Genomic DNA, 19,142 nt, shown 5'->3' on the forward strand with positions numbered 1-19,142 from the left:
TTATCAGAATAGTATTTATTGATATGCTACCTTGTTAGTGCTGCGTCCCGTGGTGCCGTGGCTGAGGTAATGGGGCGGGGCCGGCGGGGACCTGGGCTCCCGTGGGAAGCTGGCCTCGTCCCGGGGGCGGGGGCCGAGGGGGTGGTTATTGCATCGGATTCCCTCCTTCCCTCGCGGGCACGCCGGCACCCACGCCCGCGGCTCCCCACTCGCTCCCACGAGGGTGCCGCGTACACACTCAAGCTCACACACGCTCGGGCTTGCTCACGCGGCCCGCGTCGCACGTGCACACGCACAGACTTGCCCCCGCCTCCGCACGCACTGGCCTGCACGCCGGCATCGTGTCCCCACGCACACTCAAGCTCACACACGCTCGGGCTTGCTCACGCGGCCCGCGTCGCACGTGCACACGCACAGACTTGCCCCCGCCTCCGCACGCACTGGCCTGCACGCCGGCATCGTGTCCCCACGCACACTCAAGCTCACACACGCTCGGGCTTGCTCACGCGGCCCGCGTCGCACGTGCACACTCACAGACTTGCCCCCGCCTCCGCACGTGCTGGCCTGCACGCCAGGATCGTGTCCCCACGCACACGTTCATACACACGCTCGGGCTTGCTCACGCGGCCCGGGTCGCACGTGTGCACACTCACAGACTTGCCCCCGCCTCTGCACGCGCTGGCCTGCACGCCGGGATCGTGTCCCCACGCACACTCACGTTCGTACACACGCACGCCGACACACGTACCGTACACGTTAACACCACTTCTCGGCTCGCGCGGACCCCCCACTCCATCCTTCACCGTAGGCTCACCCTCCATCTCCTGGTGACACGCCTGTCATCGGTTACAGCAGTCCTAGGAGGATGAGGGGCGTGTCGGGCTGCAGGGGGAAGGGCGCGTTGCCGGGACCCGCATCAGGTCCCCTCGGGGCCGAGCCCCCGAGCGCCTGACCTCGGGGGGCCCCGGGGCCGGAGCCACCTCCCCAGGGTCCTCATTTGCCCCGGGCTGGGCAAAGTGGGGTTGCTGAGCTGTCCTGCCCCAGCCTTGGCCCATAACAAAATCCACTAAAAAAATAAACTCTTCATTGTACAGCCCAGAACCCCAGAAAAGTGCCTGATGCGGGGGCAGGGGTCCCGCGTCACGCCCCCCGCCCCGCCTGTGCCTGCGGTGCCGTGCCGAGCTGGGTGGAAGGGGTGCCGGGCCCCGCGGCATGCGGATGGGGGGCGGATGGCGCGGGCAGGGCCGGCGAGCAGAGGCCCCGTCCTCCGCCCAGGGCCGAGCCCGGCCGGACGCCCGCCGGCTCAGGCCGGGGGGGGGGGGGGGGGGGGGGGGGGGGGCTCCGGGCCGTGCGGGCCGCCCCGCCCCTCAGAACTCCACCGTGCTCACCACCGTTCTGGGCTCCTCGAAGGTGGCGATGAGGATCTGCTGGGGGGAGGGGATGGCGAGGAGGGCGCTCATGTCCGCGGGGGCGCGGGGGCCCCCTTCCTCCTCCTCCCGGGCCTCGTACAACGTGCCGATGCGGAGCAGGGGGTGCGTGGCATTGCGGCTCAGGAGGGTGAGGGGGTCGGCCTTGCCGAGGCTGCCTGGTGACGAGGGGGCTGCGGCGGGGGCTGCAGGCGGGGAGCAGACGTGGAAGGGGCCTCCCGTCCGAGCGGGGTCCGTAGGATATGCGATTTCCTTCTCAGGGAGCGGAGCATCTGCGGAGAGACAGAAACGCGGGTGTCTCAGTCCAGCCCGACCCGCTACCGTGCCCTGGTGCCCTCCAGGGCCCCGCTGAGGCTGGCGGCTCCGCCCTCCCCCTGCCTCCTCCTCAGCAGGCCAGGCCTCGCCACGCCTGCGCACCGCCTAAGAACGGCAGCACTGCCTGCCGGATGCTTCCCTGCCCGAGGCCCTCATGAACCCAAAGCCGCAGGACCCTTGCTCGAGCACCTCGCCTTTACAGCAACCTGCCTGCTGGCTTTGCTTTGGCCTCGGGAGTGTTCCTGGGTGTCCTGCCCCTAGCACCCTGCAGTCCAGACCCCCTCCCCCAGTCCATCCCACCTCCCGGCCCGACCGCTCCCTTCCCTACCTTTGGCGGATGCCGTCGCCAGCCCCAGCCCGCACTCCTCTGTCTGTGATAGGAAGCCACCTTCCTGGCTCCGGGAGGCAGGCAGGGCTGCAGGCACCGACTCGGGTTTGGCCTTCTTGGTGCCCAGGATGTAGGGGTGCACGTCCAGGGAGAAGTGCCGGGCGTGCTTCTTGTCGGCGGCGGGGGGCGGGGCCGCGTCGCCCCCCCCTCCCTTGTAGTGGTGGGCGGCGCGCGCCCCGGCATCGAGGAGCGGGGCGATGAGCGTGTCCGTGGCCGTCTTCCTGCGTACGGGCTTGGGTTTCTCGGCCTTGCTGTTCTCCACCCGCATGATGGCGAGGGGCTCCTTGAAGGGCTGCGGGAGGGGGTTGCCGGTGGGGATCCACTTCATCTTCTTCCGAGGCCGCTTGACCACAGGGGGCTCGCCGGAGCCCTCGGCCTCGGCGGGGTTGGCGCTGGGGTCCACGGTCTGGATGCCGGAGTCGCGCACCGTGGGCGTGGCGTCGTGGTTGGACTGGGCCAGGGCGGCCAGCAGCTGCCGCACCACGTTGTCGTACATGAGGTCGCTCTCGTTGGTGATGAAGTCCAGCCGGTTGAGCGACTTGATGTGGTCGCGGTTCTCGTTGCAGAACATGGCCAGGATGTTGATGTCGCAGAACTGGGAGCGGCGCCACTGCCGGCGGGTCTTGATGCCCACCTTGTGCAGCTTGTCGAAGATGAAGTTGCTCTTGCGGAAGATGAAGAGGTGGATGAGGTTGACGAGGATGATGAGGTTCATGAAGCAGAGCAGGACGATGTCCACGCCCGCGATGATCCGCTGCAGCTGCACCGAGGGCAGCTTGCAGTTGACGCGCACCACGGGGCCCCCGCCGCCCGCCGGGCCGTCGGGCGAGGCGCCCAGGGCGCACGTGAACTCGTTCTGCTTCTGGGTGGCGTAGTAGGTGCACAGGTAGGAGATGGGCACCACGCTGAGCAGCAGGATGAGCACGTGCCGCGCCAGGTACAGCTTGGCCAGGAAGTTGCTGCGGCCGCGGCGCTCCAGGTACTTCTCGAACAGGTTCTGCTCGGGGCTCTTCTCCTTCTCCGCGTTCTCGATGATCTCCCGCTTCTCACGCTCGGTGATGCCGGGGCCCTTGGACTGGATCTGCTTCTCGATCTTGGGAGCGCGGCCCTCGGCGGCCCGGTGGGTAGCAGTTGTCGATCTCCTGCAGCAGGAAGTTGAGCTCAGAGGTGAGGCGTGTGGAGGCCAGGAACTCCCAGCCCAGCGCGGGCACGTACATGATGGCGGCAAAGGCCAGCAGGGCGTAAGGCAGGAACTTGTGCTCAAATAGCGACGGCCACAGGCTGGCGTCCACCCCGGGCAGCGCGTCCCGCAGCTCCGTCCAGCAGTAGCCACGCGCATACAGTGCCTGGTCGCGGGTGAAGTTGTGCGGGGTGTAACAGTAAATGGGTTCCTCTGGGGGCAGAGAGGAAACACGGGCTGGGGCAAGAGGTGGGACCGGCCTGGGAAATCGGGGCGTGGGGCGAAGGCCAGGGGTCGGACCGGGAAACGTTGCTGCTCGGGCCCCTCCCTCGTGCTGGCCCTTTGCACGCGCGACCACGCAGCTGCCCTCCTGTGCAGGGGCTGCTGCTCCCCTCTCCTCCCGTGTCCTGGCTGTAGTGGTGCGTGGGGGGGTGTCTTGCTCTGAGAATCCCCGCAATGGGGGGTCTGCCAGGGGTTGGCATCTGCGTGTGCTGGCCCCACGTCCATATGCCTCAAAGACTGTGCACGGGAGGAGACGAGGCTCCGGAGAGGACCAAGACAGGCCATGCCACCAGCCAGGCCCAGCCCATGCACCCCCCGGACCCAAACCCAGGTCCCCGCCACTGGCCTGGTTCTGCCAGAGACCCCTCTTTGAGTAGGGCAGCTGGCAGGGATGCGTCTACCTGGTAAGAGGCTGTCATGGAGGACCAACATCTAGGAAAAACCTGCCTGTCTTAGGGTTCGTCTTCAGAGCCGCCTTTCCTGGTCCTGGATCAGGGCGAGGCGGGGGACCCGGAAGCTCGTGGGCAGTCATGGAAGGCTCACAGCGGGGCATCAGTATCTGCCGCCAGGACTGGACATGGCGGCCGACCTGAGCTGCCGCAGGTTTGCTTTCCCCCCCTCAGAGGCCTGGCTGCACCTGCCGTATGGATGGCTCATCCCACAGACACTGGCGCCAGCCCGCGCAGCCCAGCGCTAGGCTCTGACGTCCTGATTCTTCTTGGGAGTAGAACTTGGAGGCTCGGAGCCTGGCAGACCAGGTCCGCGGCCCCAGCCGCCCAGCTCACCGCCACGGCAGCGCACGGGAGCCCCGCTTACTTCTCCTTCGTCGTCTACCGCCTCCAGGCCAAGTCTGCCCAGAGCCTCCCTTGCTTCAGCTCAAGGCCTTCACCCCATCGAGTTCCAGGTCGGGAAGCAACCGGGCTGGCTGTGCCCGGCGGCGGCACAGCCTCCCGGGAAGCCCACCACCCTTGCTGCTGGTGCCGGCAGGGGCTCAGGGCCTACCTGGGCAGAGACACCCGCTGACTCCCGGTGCCCTTCTGGTCTATGCCGCCTCTGGCCCCCGTGGCCGCCACACTGGGTCCACCCACCACTACGCGGCTCCACATGCCGAAGGCCTCGCACCCCGCCCGGAGGGGACCCAGCCCAGGCGGACCCCAACAGCAGGCCCATCTGGCCGCTGGGCCCCTCAGACGTTCGAGGGGAGCAGGGGGCGCTCTAGAAGTGTGCCTTGCTTAGCTGGAGCTGAGGCCGGGCTCCTGGAAGCTGCTGCCACCTGCACGCGCGGCCACGGAGAGGGGTCTCGGGGTGTCGGCGTGCCGGTGCTTACGACTGGGGCCTGAAGGCCACGTGCCCAGGACTCACAACGAGCTGGGCTCCACAAAGAGCAAAATGGCAAAGGAATCAGCTCTTTTGGTTGAAAAAAAAGTGGCATTTTATTCACTTATTTTTTTGTTCTTACAGCCAATCCCAGGAGTCGTACCTGTGTGATGGATGCTCTTTCCTCTGGGATTTGTCTCGCTGTGTCAGCCTGTCTCTGTAGCAGATGAGCTGCATGTGTGGGCAAAGGCGGGGAGAGGCACCTGGAACCTGGGTCCTGACAGGGCTCTGGGGCAGGAGGGGCCCCCGGTGGGCGGGGACCCCATGCCTGGTGCTGCCCCAGGGAGTGCGAGGGAGAGCCTGGCACCATCTCCCTGCCGGGCAGCAGCAGTGAGGGGAGAGGAGTCCTCAATGCTGATGTGAGAGGAAGGGCCCCAGGCCCCGGGGTCACATCCAGGAGGTCACCCTCCTTCAGTCAGGCTACAAAGACACACAGCACTCACAGAAGCACAGCAGGCACCACAGGACCCAGAGAGGCGGGCGCAGTGCAGGTGAGAGGCGGGTGCAGTGCAGGCGAGAGGCGGATGCAGTGCGGGTGAGAGGCGGGCAGAGTGCAGGCGAGAGGCGGATGCAGTGCGGGTGAGAGGCGGGCAGAGTGCAGGCGAGAGGCGGATGCAGTGCGGGTGAGAGGCGGGCAGAGTGCAGGCGAGAGGCGGATGCAGTGCGGGTGAGAGGCGGGCAGAGTGCAGGCGAGAGGCGGATGCAGTGCGGGTGAGAGGCGGATGCAGTGCGGGTGAGAGGCGGGCAGAGTGCAGGCGAGAGGCGGGCAGAGTGCAGGCGAGAGGCGGGCAGAGTGCAGGCGAGAGGCGGGCAGAGTGCGGGCGAGAGGCGGATGCAGTGCGGGTGAGAGGCGGGCAGAGTGCAGGCGAGAGGCGGATGCAGTGCGGGTGAGAGGCGGGCAGAGTGCAGGCGAGAGGCGGGCAGAGTGCAGGCGAGAGGCGGGCAGAGTGCAGGCGAGAGGCGGGCAGAGTGCAGGCGAGAGGCGGGCAGAGTGCAGGCGAGAGGCGGGCAGAGTGCGGGTGAGAGGCGGGCAGAGTGCAGGTGAGAGGCGGATGCAGTGCGGGTGAGAGGCGGGCAGAGTGCAGGTGAGAGGCGGGCAGAGTGCAGGTGAGAGGCGGGCAGAGTGCAGGCGAGAGGCGGGCAGAGTGCAGGTGAGAGGCGGGCAGAGTGCAGGCGAGAGGCGGGCAGAGTGCAGGTGAGAGGCGGGCAGAGTGCAGGCGAGAGGCGGGCAGAGTGCGGGTGAGAGGCGGGCAGAGTGCAGGTGAGAGGCGGATGCAGTGCGGGTGAGAGGCGGGCAGAGTGCAGGTGAGAGGCGGGCAGAGTGCAGGCGAGAGGCGGGCAGAGTGCAGGCGAGAGGCGGGTGCATGCAAGTGCAGTGCAGGTGAGAGGCGGATGCAGTGCGGGTGAGAGGCGGGCAGAGTGCAGGTGAGAGGCGGGCAGAGTGCAGGTGAGAGGCGGATGCAGTGCGGGTGAGAGGCGGGCAGAGTGCAGGCGAGAGGCGGATGCAGTGCAGGCGAGAGGCGGGCAGAGTGCAGGCGAGAGGCGGATGCAGTGCAGGCGAGAGGCGGGCAGAGTGCAGGCGAGAGGCGGATGCAGTGCAGGTGAGAGGCGGGCAGAGTGCAGGTGAGAGGCGGGCAGAGTGCAGGTGAGAGGCGGGCAGAGTGCAGGTGAGAGGCGGGCAGAGTGCAGGTGAGAGGCGGATGCAGTGCAGGCGAGAGGCGGGCAGAGTGCGGGTGAGAGGCGGGCAGAGTGCAGGTGAGAGGCGGATGCAGTGCGGGTGAGAGGCGGGCAGAGTGCAGGTGAGAGGCGGGCAGAGTGCAGGCGAGAGGCGGGCAGAGTGCAGGCGAGAGGCGGGTGCATGCAAGTGCAGTGCAGGTGAGAGGCGGATGCAGTGCGGGTGAGAGGCGGGCAGAGTGCAGGTGAGAGGCGGGCAGAGTGCAGGCGAGAGGCGGGCAGAGTGCAGGCGAGAGGCGGGCAGAGTGCAGGCGAGAGGCGGATGCAGTGCGGGTGAGAGGCGGGCAGAGTGCAGGCGAGAGGCGGATGCAGTGCAGGCGAGAGGCGGGCAGAGTGCAGGCGAGAGGCGGATGCAGTGCAGGCGAGAGGCGGGCAGAGTGCAGGCGAGAGGCGGATGCAGTGCAGGTGAGAGGCGGGCAGAGTGCAGGTGAGAGGCGGGCAGAGTGCAGGTGAGAGGCGGGCAGAGTGCAGGTGAGAGGCGGGCAGAGTGCAGGTGAGAGGCGGATGCAGTGCGGGTGAGAGGCGGGCAGAGTGCAGGTGAGAGGCGGGCAGAGTGCAGGCGAGAGGCGGGCAGAGTGCAGGCGAGAGGCGGGTGCATGCAAGTGCAGTGCAGGTGAGAGGCGGATGCAGTGCAGGTGAGAGGCGGATGCAGTGCAGGCGAGAGGCGGGCAGAGTGCAGGCGAGAGGCGGGCGCAGTACAGGTGAGAGGCGGGCAGAGTGCAGGCGAGAGGCGGGTGCAGTGCAGGCGAGAGGCGGGTGCAGTGCAGGTGTGAGGCGGGTGCAGTGCAGGCGAGAGGCGGGTGCAGTACAGGTGAGAGGTGGTACAGGTGCAGTGCAGGTGTAGTGCAGGCAAGAGGCGGGTGCAGTGCAGGTGCAGTGCAGGTGAGAGGTGGGTGCAATGCAGGTGCAGTGCAGGTGCGAAGTCAGTGCAGTGTGGTGAGTGCAGTGTGGTAGGTGCAGTGCAGGTGAGGGGCGGGCACAGAGCTTTGCAGTGAGGGTGCGAGGCAGGTGCAGTGCATGGGAGAGGTGCGTGCAGTGCAGGTGCAGTGAAGGCGCGAGGCTGGTGCAGTGCAGGTGCAGCGATGGTGAGTGACAGGCGTAGTGCATGTGCAGTGCGGGCGAGAGGCGGGCGCAGTGCGGGCGTAGTTCAGGTGCGGTGCAGGCGAGAGGCGGGCAGGTGCTGCTGTGGGGCTGGGGTGCTAACCCTGGTGCTGGTTGGCACCACGGGGACCTAGGCACTGGATGCTGAGCACAGACATAGTGACAGCACAGCGGCTGCCTCAGGCAGAGGGATTTTCCAGCAGTGTGGTCTGGGCTAGCACAACCATCCAGGAGAGAAGGCACAAAGGCCTGGCCCGCCCGAGAGCAAAGCCAGCTCTTGAGAGCCCTTTCCGGAGGAGCCCACCGGGGGCCCGGGTGGCTGGGCGCCCAGTCACTCACAAGAGGACACCGAGGGGCTTCTTGGTCATGGGAATGCCGGCAGCCAAGCACCAGCCTAGCCTGCCGCTCGGGGGCCTCAGAGGCCTGGCAGTTCCTGGACACTGCACACACCGGAGGCAGGGGTCACGGAGACTAAGGCACAGCCTAGGGAAGCGCTAGTCTGGAGGGTGTCTCCTGCCCCTAGGCACTGGCTGAAGCCTGTTTCTGGCCGGCACCCCTCCCTCCCAGCCACGCCAGCCCTGAGCACACCCCTGCCGCCACCAGCCCACCCCGGGTCCCGCCTGCACGAGGTCCCACAGGGCCCCCGATATCCAAGCTGGCATCTTCCGGCCCGCTTCTGCCCCTGCCCCTTCCAAGGGCTCCCAGTCCATTCTGGGGCTGCTTCCTCTGGTCACCAGCCCTCTTGCCCCCAGGGAGGCCAAGACCCTTCCCGTGAAGGGGCAGTCGTTAATGGAATGACCACTCCAAAAGATGTCCACATCCTGATCGCCAGAACCAACAACCATGTTGCCTCATGTGGCAAAAGGGACTCTGCAGCTGGGCTGAGGTTGAAGACCGTGCGAGGGATGACTCCAGGTCCTCTGGCAGGACTATGAGATCACAAGGATGACCAGAGGGGAGGACAGCAGAGGCCTGAGACAAAAGAGGGAGTATTTCTGGTAGCTGGAGAAGGAACAGACCTCCTGGGGGCTCCAGAAAGAATAGCTCTGCTCACACCCTGGTGTCACCCTATCTCACTTCAGACATACATATTTTGTCATGGGGCTGGAACTCAGCACCTGGGCACCGTCCCTAAGCTGCTTTTGCTCAAGGCCAGTGCTCTACCATTTTGAGCCACAGCACCACTTCCGGTTTTTGAGTGGTGAACTGGAGATCAGATTTCCACGGGGACTTTCCTGCCCAGGCTGGCTTTGAACTGCAACCTTCAAATCTCGGCCTCCTCAATAGCTAGGATTGCAGGCGTGAGCCACGGCCACCAGGCTCACGTCAGACTTTTGACCCACAGGATTGTAAGAACTTTTGGGTCTCAGAACCAGGTCCTTGAGCACACTAGAAAGAGCGCTACCCCTAAGCCGCATGCCCGCCACCAGTGCTGATTTAAGTCACCAAGCTCGTGCCAATCCATCCCAGCAGTGTGGGCAGAAGGCAGGTGGTGCTGGCTTTGGGCTGACTTCGCCTTCATGTTGTTGCTTTTTGGGGGGCGGGGCGGGCTTGTCCCACTCCAGTACTTTCCATAGTGCAAGGGATTCTCGGTCCAGGGGCTCCACAGTGTGAAGTGCCCACCGGGGAGAAGGGGCCTCAGGAGAGGGTGGGTGGGTGGGTCTATTTCTGACCAGCTCACTCTGGAAACCTGTCCTTGGGGATGCTGAGACCCACCAGGTAAGGGGTCAGCTGAAGCCTGCAGGCCTCCCAACACAGAGGTGCAACACACGGTCAGCTTTCCTTTCTGAGGAGTCAGAAGGGGACCCAGGGGACACCCAGAAACTCCCTCTCCAGGGACCTGACTTCTGGGCTATTTTAGGAGAATGAGGTTGTTGGCCTCCCTTCAGGGTCTAGCGTCAACCCTGTCTTTTCCTGCCTCTGCCCATCCATACCCTTCAATGAGCGAGTGGCTCATTGCAGCTGGACTCCAGGCAGGACGTGTATGTGTGTGGGGGGTGCTTTCCACTTTCCACTTCAGGGGTGCCCCACGGCAGCAGATCTGCCGCACAAGGGCACAAGAGCACATGGCACCGGGGGCCCTGGGGCTGAGGCTGGGTGGGGGGGGGGAAGCTGGGAGCAACCAGCACTACCTAGCCCTCTCCCCTCAGGACAGCAGTGCTCACTACCTGGTCTGCTCCCTGGACCCACAGGCATCCACCCTTAGTCAGAAGGGGCCACACCCTCTCTCCAGGGAGGGGTCAGCCCTTCCTGGGCTGCGGCCCGGGCAGGTTGATGCTGTTGGGGAGACTGGGAATGGCCCAGGCGTGGTTCTGCTCTCCACTTGCCTGGTGCTGGGGCAGAGGAGCCGGCATACCTTCTAGCTAGTGTTTCACAAATAGCGCTGTTGGCCAGGCACGTGCCGCTCGGTGCTGGGGAGGAGCTAGGACCCCGGGGAGGTACACGTGGGTCTGTGGGAGAACAGGCCCAGGCCCAGGGATGTTTTCCAGAAGGCTCCAGCGGCTCCAGGCTCAGCTGGAGACAGGATGGCCAGAGGTCCTACAGGGTTGCACCGGGTTCAGCGTTGTGTCAGCATGAGGACGGAACCCAAGTGCGTGCATCCAAGCCTGACGTATTGTGCCTGTCCCTCGTGAATGAGGCTGTGTTCCCCAAAAGATGCTGAAATCCAAGCCCCGAACTTAAGAACTGTCTGGAAATGGCCTTTATAAATGTCATTGAGATGAAGCCTTGGTGAAGTAGGGTGGGGCCCGACCCAGGAACTATGCCCTGGCGACACAGGAAAACTCACACTCAGACCCAGGGACACAGAGATGCCCAGGTACAGGAAGACAAAGCTGGAGTAGTTGCAGCTGGACACCGAGGGAAAACAGGGATTCCTGGAAGCCAGGAGATGTGGAAGAGGCGGGAGCCGTCCTCCCGCAGAGCCTTCACAGGAAGCGTCGCCCTGCCTACACATGGGCTCTGCGCTTCTCCCAGCTTGTGGTGCCACTACCACAGTGTGGCCCGAGGTTCGGCTACACACGTGGGCACTGTCTAAGTGTACCGGGCCTCCGGTCTTGTCCGTAGGGCAGGACAGAGGTTCTAAGTGTCAGTGTATGCCACCCCCGGTGTCAGGCAGGCCAGGGATGTCTCTAGGTCACTGGATTCTGGTGGTTGGGGAAGAAGCAGGTGCCAACGCATCTGCCCTCATCGCTGGGTGGCTGCGGAGGATGAAGGGGTACGTGTCCTTCGAGGGACACGGGAGCCCCAGGAGCCCCCTCCCTGTTGTTGAGAACTGGTGCTTCTGGACCACAAGCACGGATGCTCAATACTTGGGCCCCAGGTGGGTGAAGCCATCTCCTCTCTCCAACCGCCTGCCTCCACAGGTCCTACCCCACTCCTGGGAAAGCAAGTGGGGCTGGGAGCCCACACATCTCCTGCGGGGGTCCGCCATACTCCCCCGCGCAGGGCCGGGCTGGCCGGCGCGCACAGCCGGGGGTCTCTGCGCGGTGAGGACGGGTTCTGTGGGCTTGGGGCCTCGGCGTCCGGCACCCCTCGGCCCTGGTGACCCCTCCTCCATTCCTACAGTCTCCCCGGGCCCCGGGGGGGGGGCCTTCCGGGCCGCGGGGGCCTGGTGCTACCTCCAGGGCCAGTCCCGTGTGGTGTCCTCCGCCGCAGACCCTCAGCGGCTTGCGGGGTCCGGCCCGGCAGCCCGGCTCTCCACCCTCGGTGACCCCTGGGAGGTCCGTTCCGGTCCTCCCCCGAGAACCTGCCGTGACCTTCGCGGGGCCGGGCCGGGCCGGCCTGCCCCCCTCAGGGTGGGGGCTGCGGGAGTGGAAGGCGGAACAATGAAGCCCGGGGGCCCGCCGGTGCTCGCGGACGCCGCCCCGCCCGCCCGCCCGCCCGCCCGCCCGCCTCACCTGCGAAGTTCTTGGTGAACACCAGGGTGACCAGCAGGATGGGCACCAGCACGGTGCCGATGGTGACCACGCGGTCGAACGGCAGCTCCAGCTTGAGCTGCAGCAGCAGCGCGGCCAGCGCGCCCGCCTTGTCGTCCTGCGCGCCGGGCAGGATCAGCTCGCGCAGCTTCTCGCCCGCCAGCAGCGCGGTCGCCATGTCCGCCGACTGCTCCAGGAGGTGGTGCATGGGGGGCGGGGGGCGGGGCGCGGCCCGCGGGGGCGCGGGCGGGGGGCGCGGGGGGCCGGGGGCGGCGGGGGCGCGGCCCGCGGGGGGCGCGGGGGGCCGGGGGCGGCGGGGGCGGCGGGGGCGCGGCCCGCGGGGGGCGCGGGCGGGGGGCGGCGGGGGCGCGGCGCCGCCGCCCCGCGGGAGCGGTCGGGCCGCCGGGGCGCGGGGCCTCCCGGGGGCGGCGGCGGCGGCGGCTCGGAGCCGGGGCCGCGCGGCCCGCTGCCGCCGGGGCGGGGGCTGTTTACCTGCGGCCGCGCCGCGCCTGGCTCCGCCCTCCCCGCCGCGGCGGCGCGCGGCGATGACTGCGCAGAAAGGACCCGAGTGGTCCGCTCGCCGGGCCGGGCGCGGGGCCCGCGGCGCGCCGGCTCCCGCACGCGCGCTGGGCGCCGAGCGGCCCCTCCGGGGCGCGCCCTCCCCGGCCGCCCCCGGCCTCCCCCCGGCCGCCCCCGCCCGTCCCCGGCCGCCCCCCGCCCGCCCCCCGCCCGCCCCCGCCCGCCCCCCCCGGCCGCCCCCGCCCGCCCCCGGCCGCCCTCCCCCCCGCCCGCCCCCGCCCGCCCCCCGCCCGCCCCCGCCCTCCCCCGGCCGCCCCCGGCCGCCCCCGGCCGCCCCCGCCCCGGCCACCCCTCCGCCGCAGCCATCGCCCTCGCCTCCGCCCCGGCGCGGCACCGCGGAGCCCCGGCCTCGCCACCCCGCGCGGGCCCGGCCCAACCCCTGGGGCTGCCCGGAGGGTGGGGGGGGGCTCCCGTCCCCCGTCCCCTCCTCCTTCCAGCCCCAGCCCCGGTGTCCCCGCCCGCGCCCCCGGGCCCAGGCCCCCAGCCCCGGTGTCCCCCGCGATCCCTCCTCAGGCCGTTGCAGGGACCCCCGCTCAGCGCCCCTCCAGCTTTTCAAGACCCTCCGTGCCCCTAGACACGAATTCGACCATCGATATAGGCGCGGGGGTCCCGCTTTTGCGTGCTGTTGCCGGGCGGGGAGGGGGCTGTTGCCTACATCCTCACGGCACCTCTGGCCTCTGTGACTCTACTTCCCCTCTAGCTCCCTCACGCGAGGGAGGCAGCTGCACGCTCTCAGTCCGTCCGTCACCCCCGCACCCCATAGAAGTCATCACCCCCGGCTCCTGGCGGCCACCTTAAAGCTGAGGACAACCTGGCGGGGCGCTAACGCCCTCTTTGGCACTCCCCGGAGGGCTGGGCTGGTTCCTGCGCACCCTCAGGCGCCGGTCACCCGCTACCCCTCCTCTAGCTGCCCACTGGTTTTCATCAGCTGATTTTCTGCACCTTGGTGCTCAAACCTGACCACTTCTCTGCGGGTGGCCGCCATTCTCTGGTGGCTTGCACTTGTTTTCCAGATGCTGCCCTCTTGGTTAATCTCTGTACAAGCCCTTCTGAGTCATCCTGAGTGGAGACCCTTTTCAGAAAGGATTAAAATGGTCACATGTACAAGGGTTTTCCCCCCCTTGGTGCCAGTACTGGGACTGGAACTTAGCTTTATTTTTGCTGGTCCTGGGGCTTGGACGCAGTCTTTGAGCCTCTCCTTACTCAAGGCCAACACTCTACCACTTGAGCCACAGCACCACTTACGGCTTTTCATGTTTAGGTGCTATTGAGGAATCAAAACCAGGGCTTCGGGCATGCCAGGCACTAGTACACTCCCAGCCCTATCCTTTAGCTTTTTTGCTCAAGACTGGCGCTCTACCACTTCAGCTATACATCTACTTTTTGGTGGGTAACTGAAGAATGTCACGTTTTTCTACCCAGGCTGGTTTTGGACCACGTCCTCCAATCTCAGGTTACAGGTATGAGCAGTTGGTGCATGGCCATTCTTTAGTGACCTCAGTACACGCAATAGAAAATGACTATTTTGAAGCAAATTGGCTCAGTTAAGTAGCTTACAACTTGGAGGTCTCAGATGATTGTAGAGAAAGATGGCCATTTAAATCCCATGAATCCCTTGTCCCGTGACACATCACCTCTTAGCTCAAAGGATGCTTGCGGGTAGGCATGCAGCTCAGCTTTCCTCTATAAGATGAGCTCCGTGGTCTTGGTCCATGTGCCTGTCCCTGTCCCTTTAAGCGTTTGTGTAAAGATGGCTTGACAGTACACTTTAACATGTGGATGGGCAAGGGCTCTCGGTTACTTTTTCTATATTGACATAGATATTCATGACCTTTTTCCTATGAATTTTAGAAAGATTTGCTCAAGCTTTGGGAAACAAATGCAGTTGGAACAGATATTGCCCTAAAGATATATACATCTGAGGAAAACTAGTCTCTGTTGTCTTATCATCCATGAACACAGTGCATCTGCCCATTTGTTATATTTTGTATTTTGAAATGGAATGAAGCCATGAAGAGGCCTTATGGAATCATCACACTGAATCTTCCCAGTCAACGGCACCTTATTTTGTTAGGGATTCCATTGGCTATCTTGGCACAGAGGGGTGTTACTGACTGCTCGCCAGGTGGAGAGCCAATGCCTTTGTTTTTGGTGGTGCTCCCATATCTACCTGGAGCAGAGTGGGCGTCCAGTAAAGGCTGGTGAAAGGGTGTTTGGAATCCTTCGTCTTGTGAATTACTGGGAAGGTAACTATCTTGCTGCAGTGGCAGCAAGTAACTCAAGAGAAGCTAATCTGGGGCTTGGTCCCGAGCCCCACACCCCTGCCACCCCATCGCAGCAGCACTCTGAGTATCACCCTCATTCCTGAAGGGCTTCCCGGGAATGGCTGGGGGCTGGGGCAGAGGCGAACAAGGGTCTTCCCTGGCTGCCTGCACCGCAACTCACATCTCGCAGACGCCTAAGGCATAATAGCTCAGTTAGTCCTCCTGTTGCTGTTCCAGGAGAATGAGAGCAACAGAGAATGGACTGTGTACTGTTTTCACCCCGGAGAATGCTCTTCCTGAGTCCTATCTTGGGAAGGAACTATATTGGGGGATCAGATCTTCTTTCTAGGGGAAGCATGAACATAATGGCATTGATCTAAAAAGATCCCAACTGGCTGAGGGAAAGACAGAGCAAAATGTCCATGTGCATCTCTTAGGTGCACGGGCAGTCTCAGCTTGTTTCCATGAAGAACTGGTGGCCCGTGCCTGTAATCCTAGCTACTCAGGACGCTGAGGTTTGAGGATCATGGTTCAAAGACAGCTCTCATAGGCAGGAAAGCCTATGAGATTCTTACCTTTACACACACACACACACACACACACACACACACACACACACACACACACACACACACACAGCTGATAGTGGAGCTATGGCTCAAGTGGTAGAGCACAAAAGTTAAGGAAAAGAGTCCAGGCCCTGAGTTCAAGCCCCAGGACTAGAACAAGAAAATATAAGCAGTGTGATGACAAGCCTGTCTCACTTTGGTCCTAAGCAATGATAACACGAACCTCCTGTGATGCACAGAGCACCACACAGTCCCTTCACCGAGTGTTCATTTCCAATTCAATTTGAGTTCCATGTTTATGAAAATCCAGACACAAGTTAAAACAATCAATGGGGGCTGGGAATGTGGCTCAATGGTAGAGCGCCTGCCTGGCATGCATGAAGCCCTGGGTTCTATTCCTCAGCACCACATACGCAGAAAAAGCCCTAAGTGGTGCTTGCTGTGACTCTAATGGTAGAGCACTAGCCTTGAGCACAGAGAGGCTCAAGGACAGAGCCTAGGCCCTGAGTTCAAGCCCCAGGACTGTGAAAAACAAAACAAAATAAAACCCTCCAAAACACCCTGTGTATACACCTATGTCTCTAAGGTGGGCTAAGCTGAGTTAGATCATGACAGACCAGGCCCCACTGCAACACACGGCCCCACTCATCCTTCAGTCCACGGTGTCTGGGGGCTTTGTCCCTAGCACGAAGGCAGTTCCCCTGCAGAGGTGGAGCGTGGAGAGAGGTGCACCTCTGCATCTCTCCCTGCTTTGATCCCTCGTTGGCTGGAGGGTGCTTTTCACCTGGGGGCAGTGGAGTAAAACCTATCTTATCTCCAGGAAAGGATTTTTCATTTTCTTCCTGCCTTGTATTTCCTTTCTTGTAACTTTCAGAACACTGCCCAGTGTTTTGCAGTAGGGTTGTTTGTGTGGAGTGGTATGGGAGTGTGAGTTAAGAAGAACGGTTTCCAGCTGCAGGTGACATCCCCTCTTAGGAGGTGGCAGGGTGCAATCTTACAGCACACTTCCATTCACTACCCAAGCGTCTCTGTTTTGCCTTAAGACATCAATATTTAGAACTGTACAATTTGTGGGTGGGGGTGGGAGGGAAAAACTGGAAGGGAGCAAACAGTATGCTCTGTACCTGGCTCATGTAACGGTAGCCCCCTGTGCGTCACCTTTGTAATAATAAACACAATAAGAAGCTCGTGACGCAGTGAGCAGCTTTAACATACGGGAAGATTATCGAGGACCACAGGGTTCCCAGGCGCACTTTCAGGGGTGTCTGGCCCAAGAACAAGTCTAAAGCCTCGGTGTTGGAGGAACTGCTCACCTTGTGTCCAGGGAGCTGCATGGGTCTGGGTGGCTTGGCCTTTTATGCCTCAAGCAGCCTCTCCATCTTCATTCAGGGCACCAGGGCTCCTGCCTGTTCCATCCTTCTCTTGATGCGCTGGTGCACCAAGTCCTCTGCAGTGAGCCCATCCGGCCTCCCACCACCCTTGGAAGCCTTCTGCTAGGCTGTCCACACACCCTGGATGCTAGCCGAGGCTGCCTCTGTTGCAGGACCCTATTTGCTCTGGCCCTGGGGTCTCTGAAATATGGGTTCCCTATCTGCCTCATCTGTTTACAGTGCTAGCATATCTAGGTCACCAAGGTGAGTCCTGGGCTGTGTAGGGACATTTCTGGGGTAACACATATGAAGGAGATGGCAGTAGGTGCTCCTCTCGTGGCACCTAATGGGGAGCTGTGTATGAAGGTGCTGAAGCCGTGGGGCTCAGCCCTGGCCTTGGGCTGACCCGACAGGAGATGGGTCCTGTCACCATTGCGATTCACCTCTCAGCCTCAGCCACTGGCTTCTGTCCCAGGCTCTCCTGGGCCCTGACTGTTACCCCAGGTCCTACCCTCTTACACAGCAGCAGAGGTCTGGGACTTCCTGGGCAGCCACCCTGCAAGCTGGTGCTGACACAGGGAGGCACAGAGGAGGCAGAGATAGACAGGTCACTGCAGAGGCCAGACCACAACAAAGTGAAGACCCTCAACTCAACAAGGACAGGACAGGCAGCCCAGGCTTTAGAGGCAGCATGCACACATACCCCAAGACAGGTGCATTACATGCTGGGGTTTCGGAGGCCCAGGGTGGGACAAGGATGGGCTTCTGTAGTTGAGTGGGGTGTATGGAGGCTGGCTCCTGCACTGAAGGTAACTGAGGCTGACGAGTAGTCAGCCTTCCCTTCAGCTCTGCCCGGAGGACAGTGCTCTGCTCATTCTGGTCCCCAGGGGAGTGAGAGGTCCTGCCATTTCCTCTGTGGGGCTGCTCTACCTGGACAGGGCCAGTTCCCAAGAGGAAATCCAAGACCTAGTTACAGGGCTTCATTAGCCCTAAGGGGTGGGGAGCACGGTGAGGCTGCCCTGTCCCATGTCGGGGAGGAGCACTGCAGGGATGTCCTGTACTGTCCTGTGCAGAGAAGGAACGCTGTGGGGGGCTGTGCTGTCCCATGCAGGGAGGAGCACTGCAGGGTGGGAGAAGCATTGTGGGGTGGGGAGGAGCACTGAGGGGGTGGGGAGGAGCGCTGCAGGGCCGCCCTGCCCCACTGGGGGAGGGACTCTGCGGAGGGGTGGGGGGAGGCCATGGTGTCCGGGTTCAGAGAGGATTGACAGGGTGATGTACACAGCCCACCTGGTCACAGGAGGCTGGCTCCATACTGCTCCTTTCTGTGCTGGGAACTTGCCAGGCTTCAAGGCTGTGGTTTCAGCAGCTGCTCTTGCCGCAGGGGAGGAGGCCGTGGAAGAGCCAGAGGCTCTGGGCGCTGGGACTTCATGATATCCACTCCAGTGCCATGAGCTCTGGTGTTCAGGTCCGCAAGTCCATGTGGGCTGTCAAGAAGCTCACTCACCTAACCCGTGACAGTTCAAGGCTCACTATCCAGGGTGCAGGGACAGGCTACCTCTGGGCTAGAGGAGGCTGGGAGGAACTCTGGTACAGGCACAGGCACCAGGGCCTAGGGGATGGGTGGATGGGGCTGGAGGCTGAGCCCAGCATCCAGCTCCCCCAAGTGGAGCCTTTGACCCTACTGGCTGTGCACAGCCAGCTGGGGCCTGTGGTTCTCAGCTGACTGGAACTGGCGGCTCTGTCTGCTTCCTGGTACGTATCTGGCTCAGGATGGAGCAGATGAGGATGGTGGAGCCAACTCCAGAGACTGCATCCAGCAGGGGTGAAGGCGCGTGAGACCCAGATCACCAACAGGCATGGTTTCAAATGGAAAGAGGACTGGGGTCGCTTGGGTTTTTATTGGGGGGAATGGCAGTGGCAGTGACTGCCTAGTGGCAGGAGCAGGCAGCTGTGAGCCAAGGCCAGCGGTGGGGTGACATCAGCTTGGCCACCCAGTGGCCCTTCCCACACCCATGCTCAAGGCTTCCAGGTACGGGTTAACAAGGGTCACGGACGTACAACAGAGCCAGGTACAGGGTCCACAGGCGAGGTATGTGCTTTTCCCCATTCCTGGCCACTGTGTATCAAGTGGGTCCAACTCTCCTCTGTCCTGAAGGTCCTAGCACTGCTGGGCAGGAGGTCTCTAGCCACAGCTGCAGGGGAGAAGTGAACACATGGAGTCTGAGAACTGTACTCTCTTCCCAATGGGGATTTTTACAAGAGGCTCCTCACCTCCGTAGGTGAATCCCATGCCCACAAAGAGTGGCCATTGCAGCCCAGCAGCCCAGGACAACCAAGGGAAAAGCATGTCTGGGCTCCGAGGCTGCAGTTCTGAGTGGAAGCCAGCAGGGGAGGGAATGGGAACGGAGGCAAGTCCTAAAAGCCAGTCTATCTTTCAAGAAGACCGCAGAGGTGCTTACTTTTGCAGAGCCTGTAGTTCAGGAGGAAGGTCACACCCTGTGTAAACACCATTTGTAACACTATATTCCAGCAAAGCACCAAAGCAGGGATCCTGGGAAAACAGAAGGAAGCCGAACGTCAAGGAGTGAAGGCCTTATGTCTACTGGTGTGGTGTGCACCCTGGCTCAGGGAGCCATTTT

At 63.2% G+C, this 19,142-nt stretch overlaps 2 protein-coding genes across 3 annotated transcripts in view; both read right to left on the reverse strand.

Annotated features, from left to right (window-relative positions):
• Panx2 (pannexin 2) lies at positions 1 to 11,929 on the reverse strand. The gene is given in 4 exon segments (XM_048353772.1): positions 1 to 1,699; positions 2,071 to 3,253; positions 3,255 to 3,523; positions 11,704 to 11,929. Coding segments are annotated over 4 exon segments (2,010 nt in total). The 3' UTR covers positions 1 to 1,367.
• Positions 11,930 to 18,398: 6,469 nt separating this feature from the next.
• The window catches only part of Mov10l1 (Mov10 like RISC complex RNA helicase 1), a 62,388-nt gene continuing 61,644 nt past the window's right edge, over positions 18,399 to 19,142 (reverse strand). For both annotated transcript variants that reach the window (XM_048353742.1, XM_048353733.1), the window contains one exon: positions 18,399 to 19,054. In XM_048353742.1, coding sequence (XP_048209699.1) covers positions 18,959 to 19,054 — 96 coding nt within the window. In that variant the 3' untranslated portion in view covers positions 18,399 to 18,958. The remainder of the gene's footprint in view (positions 19,055 to 19,142) is intronic.

The sequence above is a fragment of the Perognathus longimembris genome, chromosome 1 (genome assembly GCF_023159225.1).
Source record: "Perognathus longimembris pacificus isolate PPM17 chromosome 1, ASM2315922v1, whole genome shotgun sequence".
NCBI lineage: Eukaryota > Metazoa > Chordata > Mammalia > Rodentia > Heteromyidae > Perognathus > Perognathus longimembris.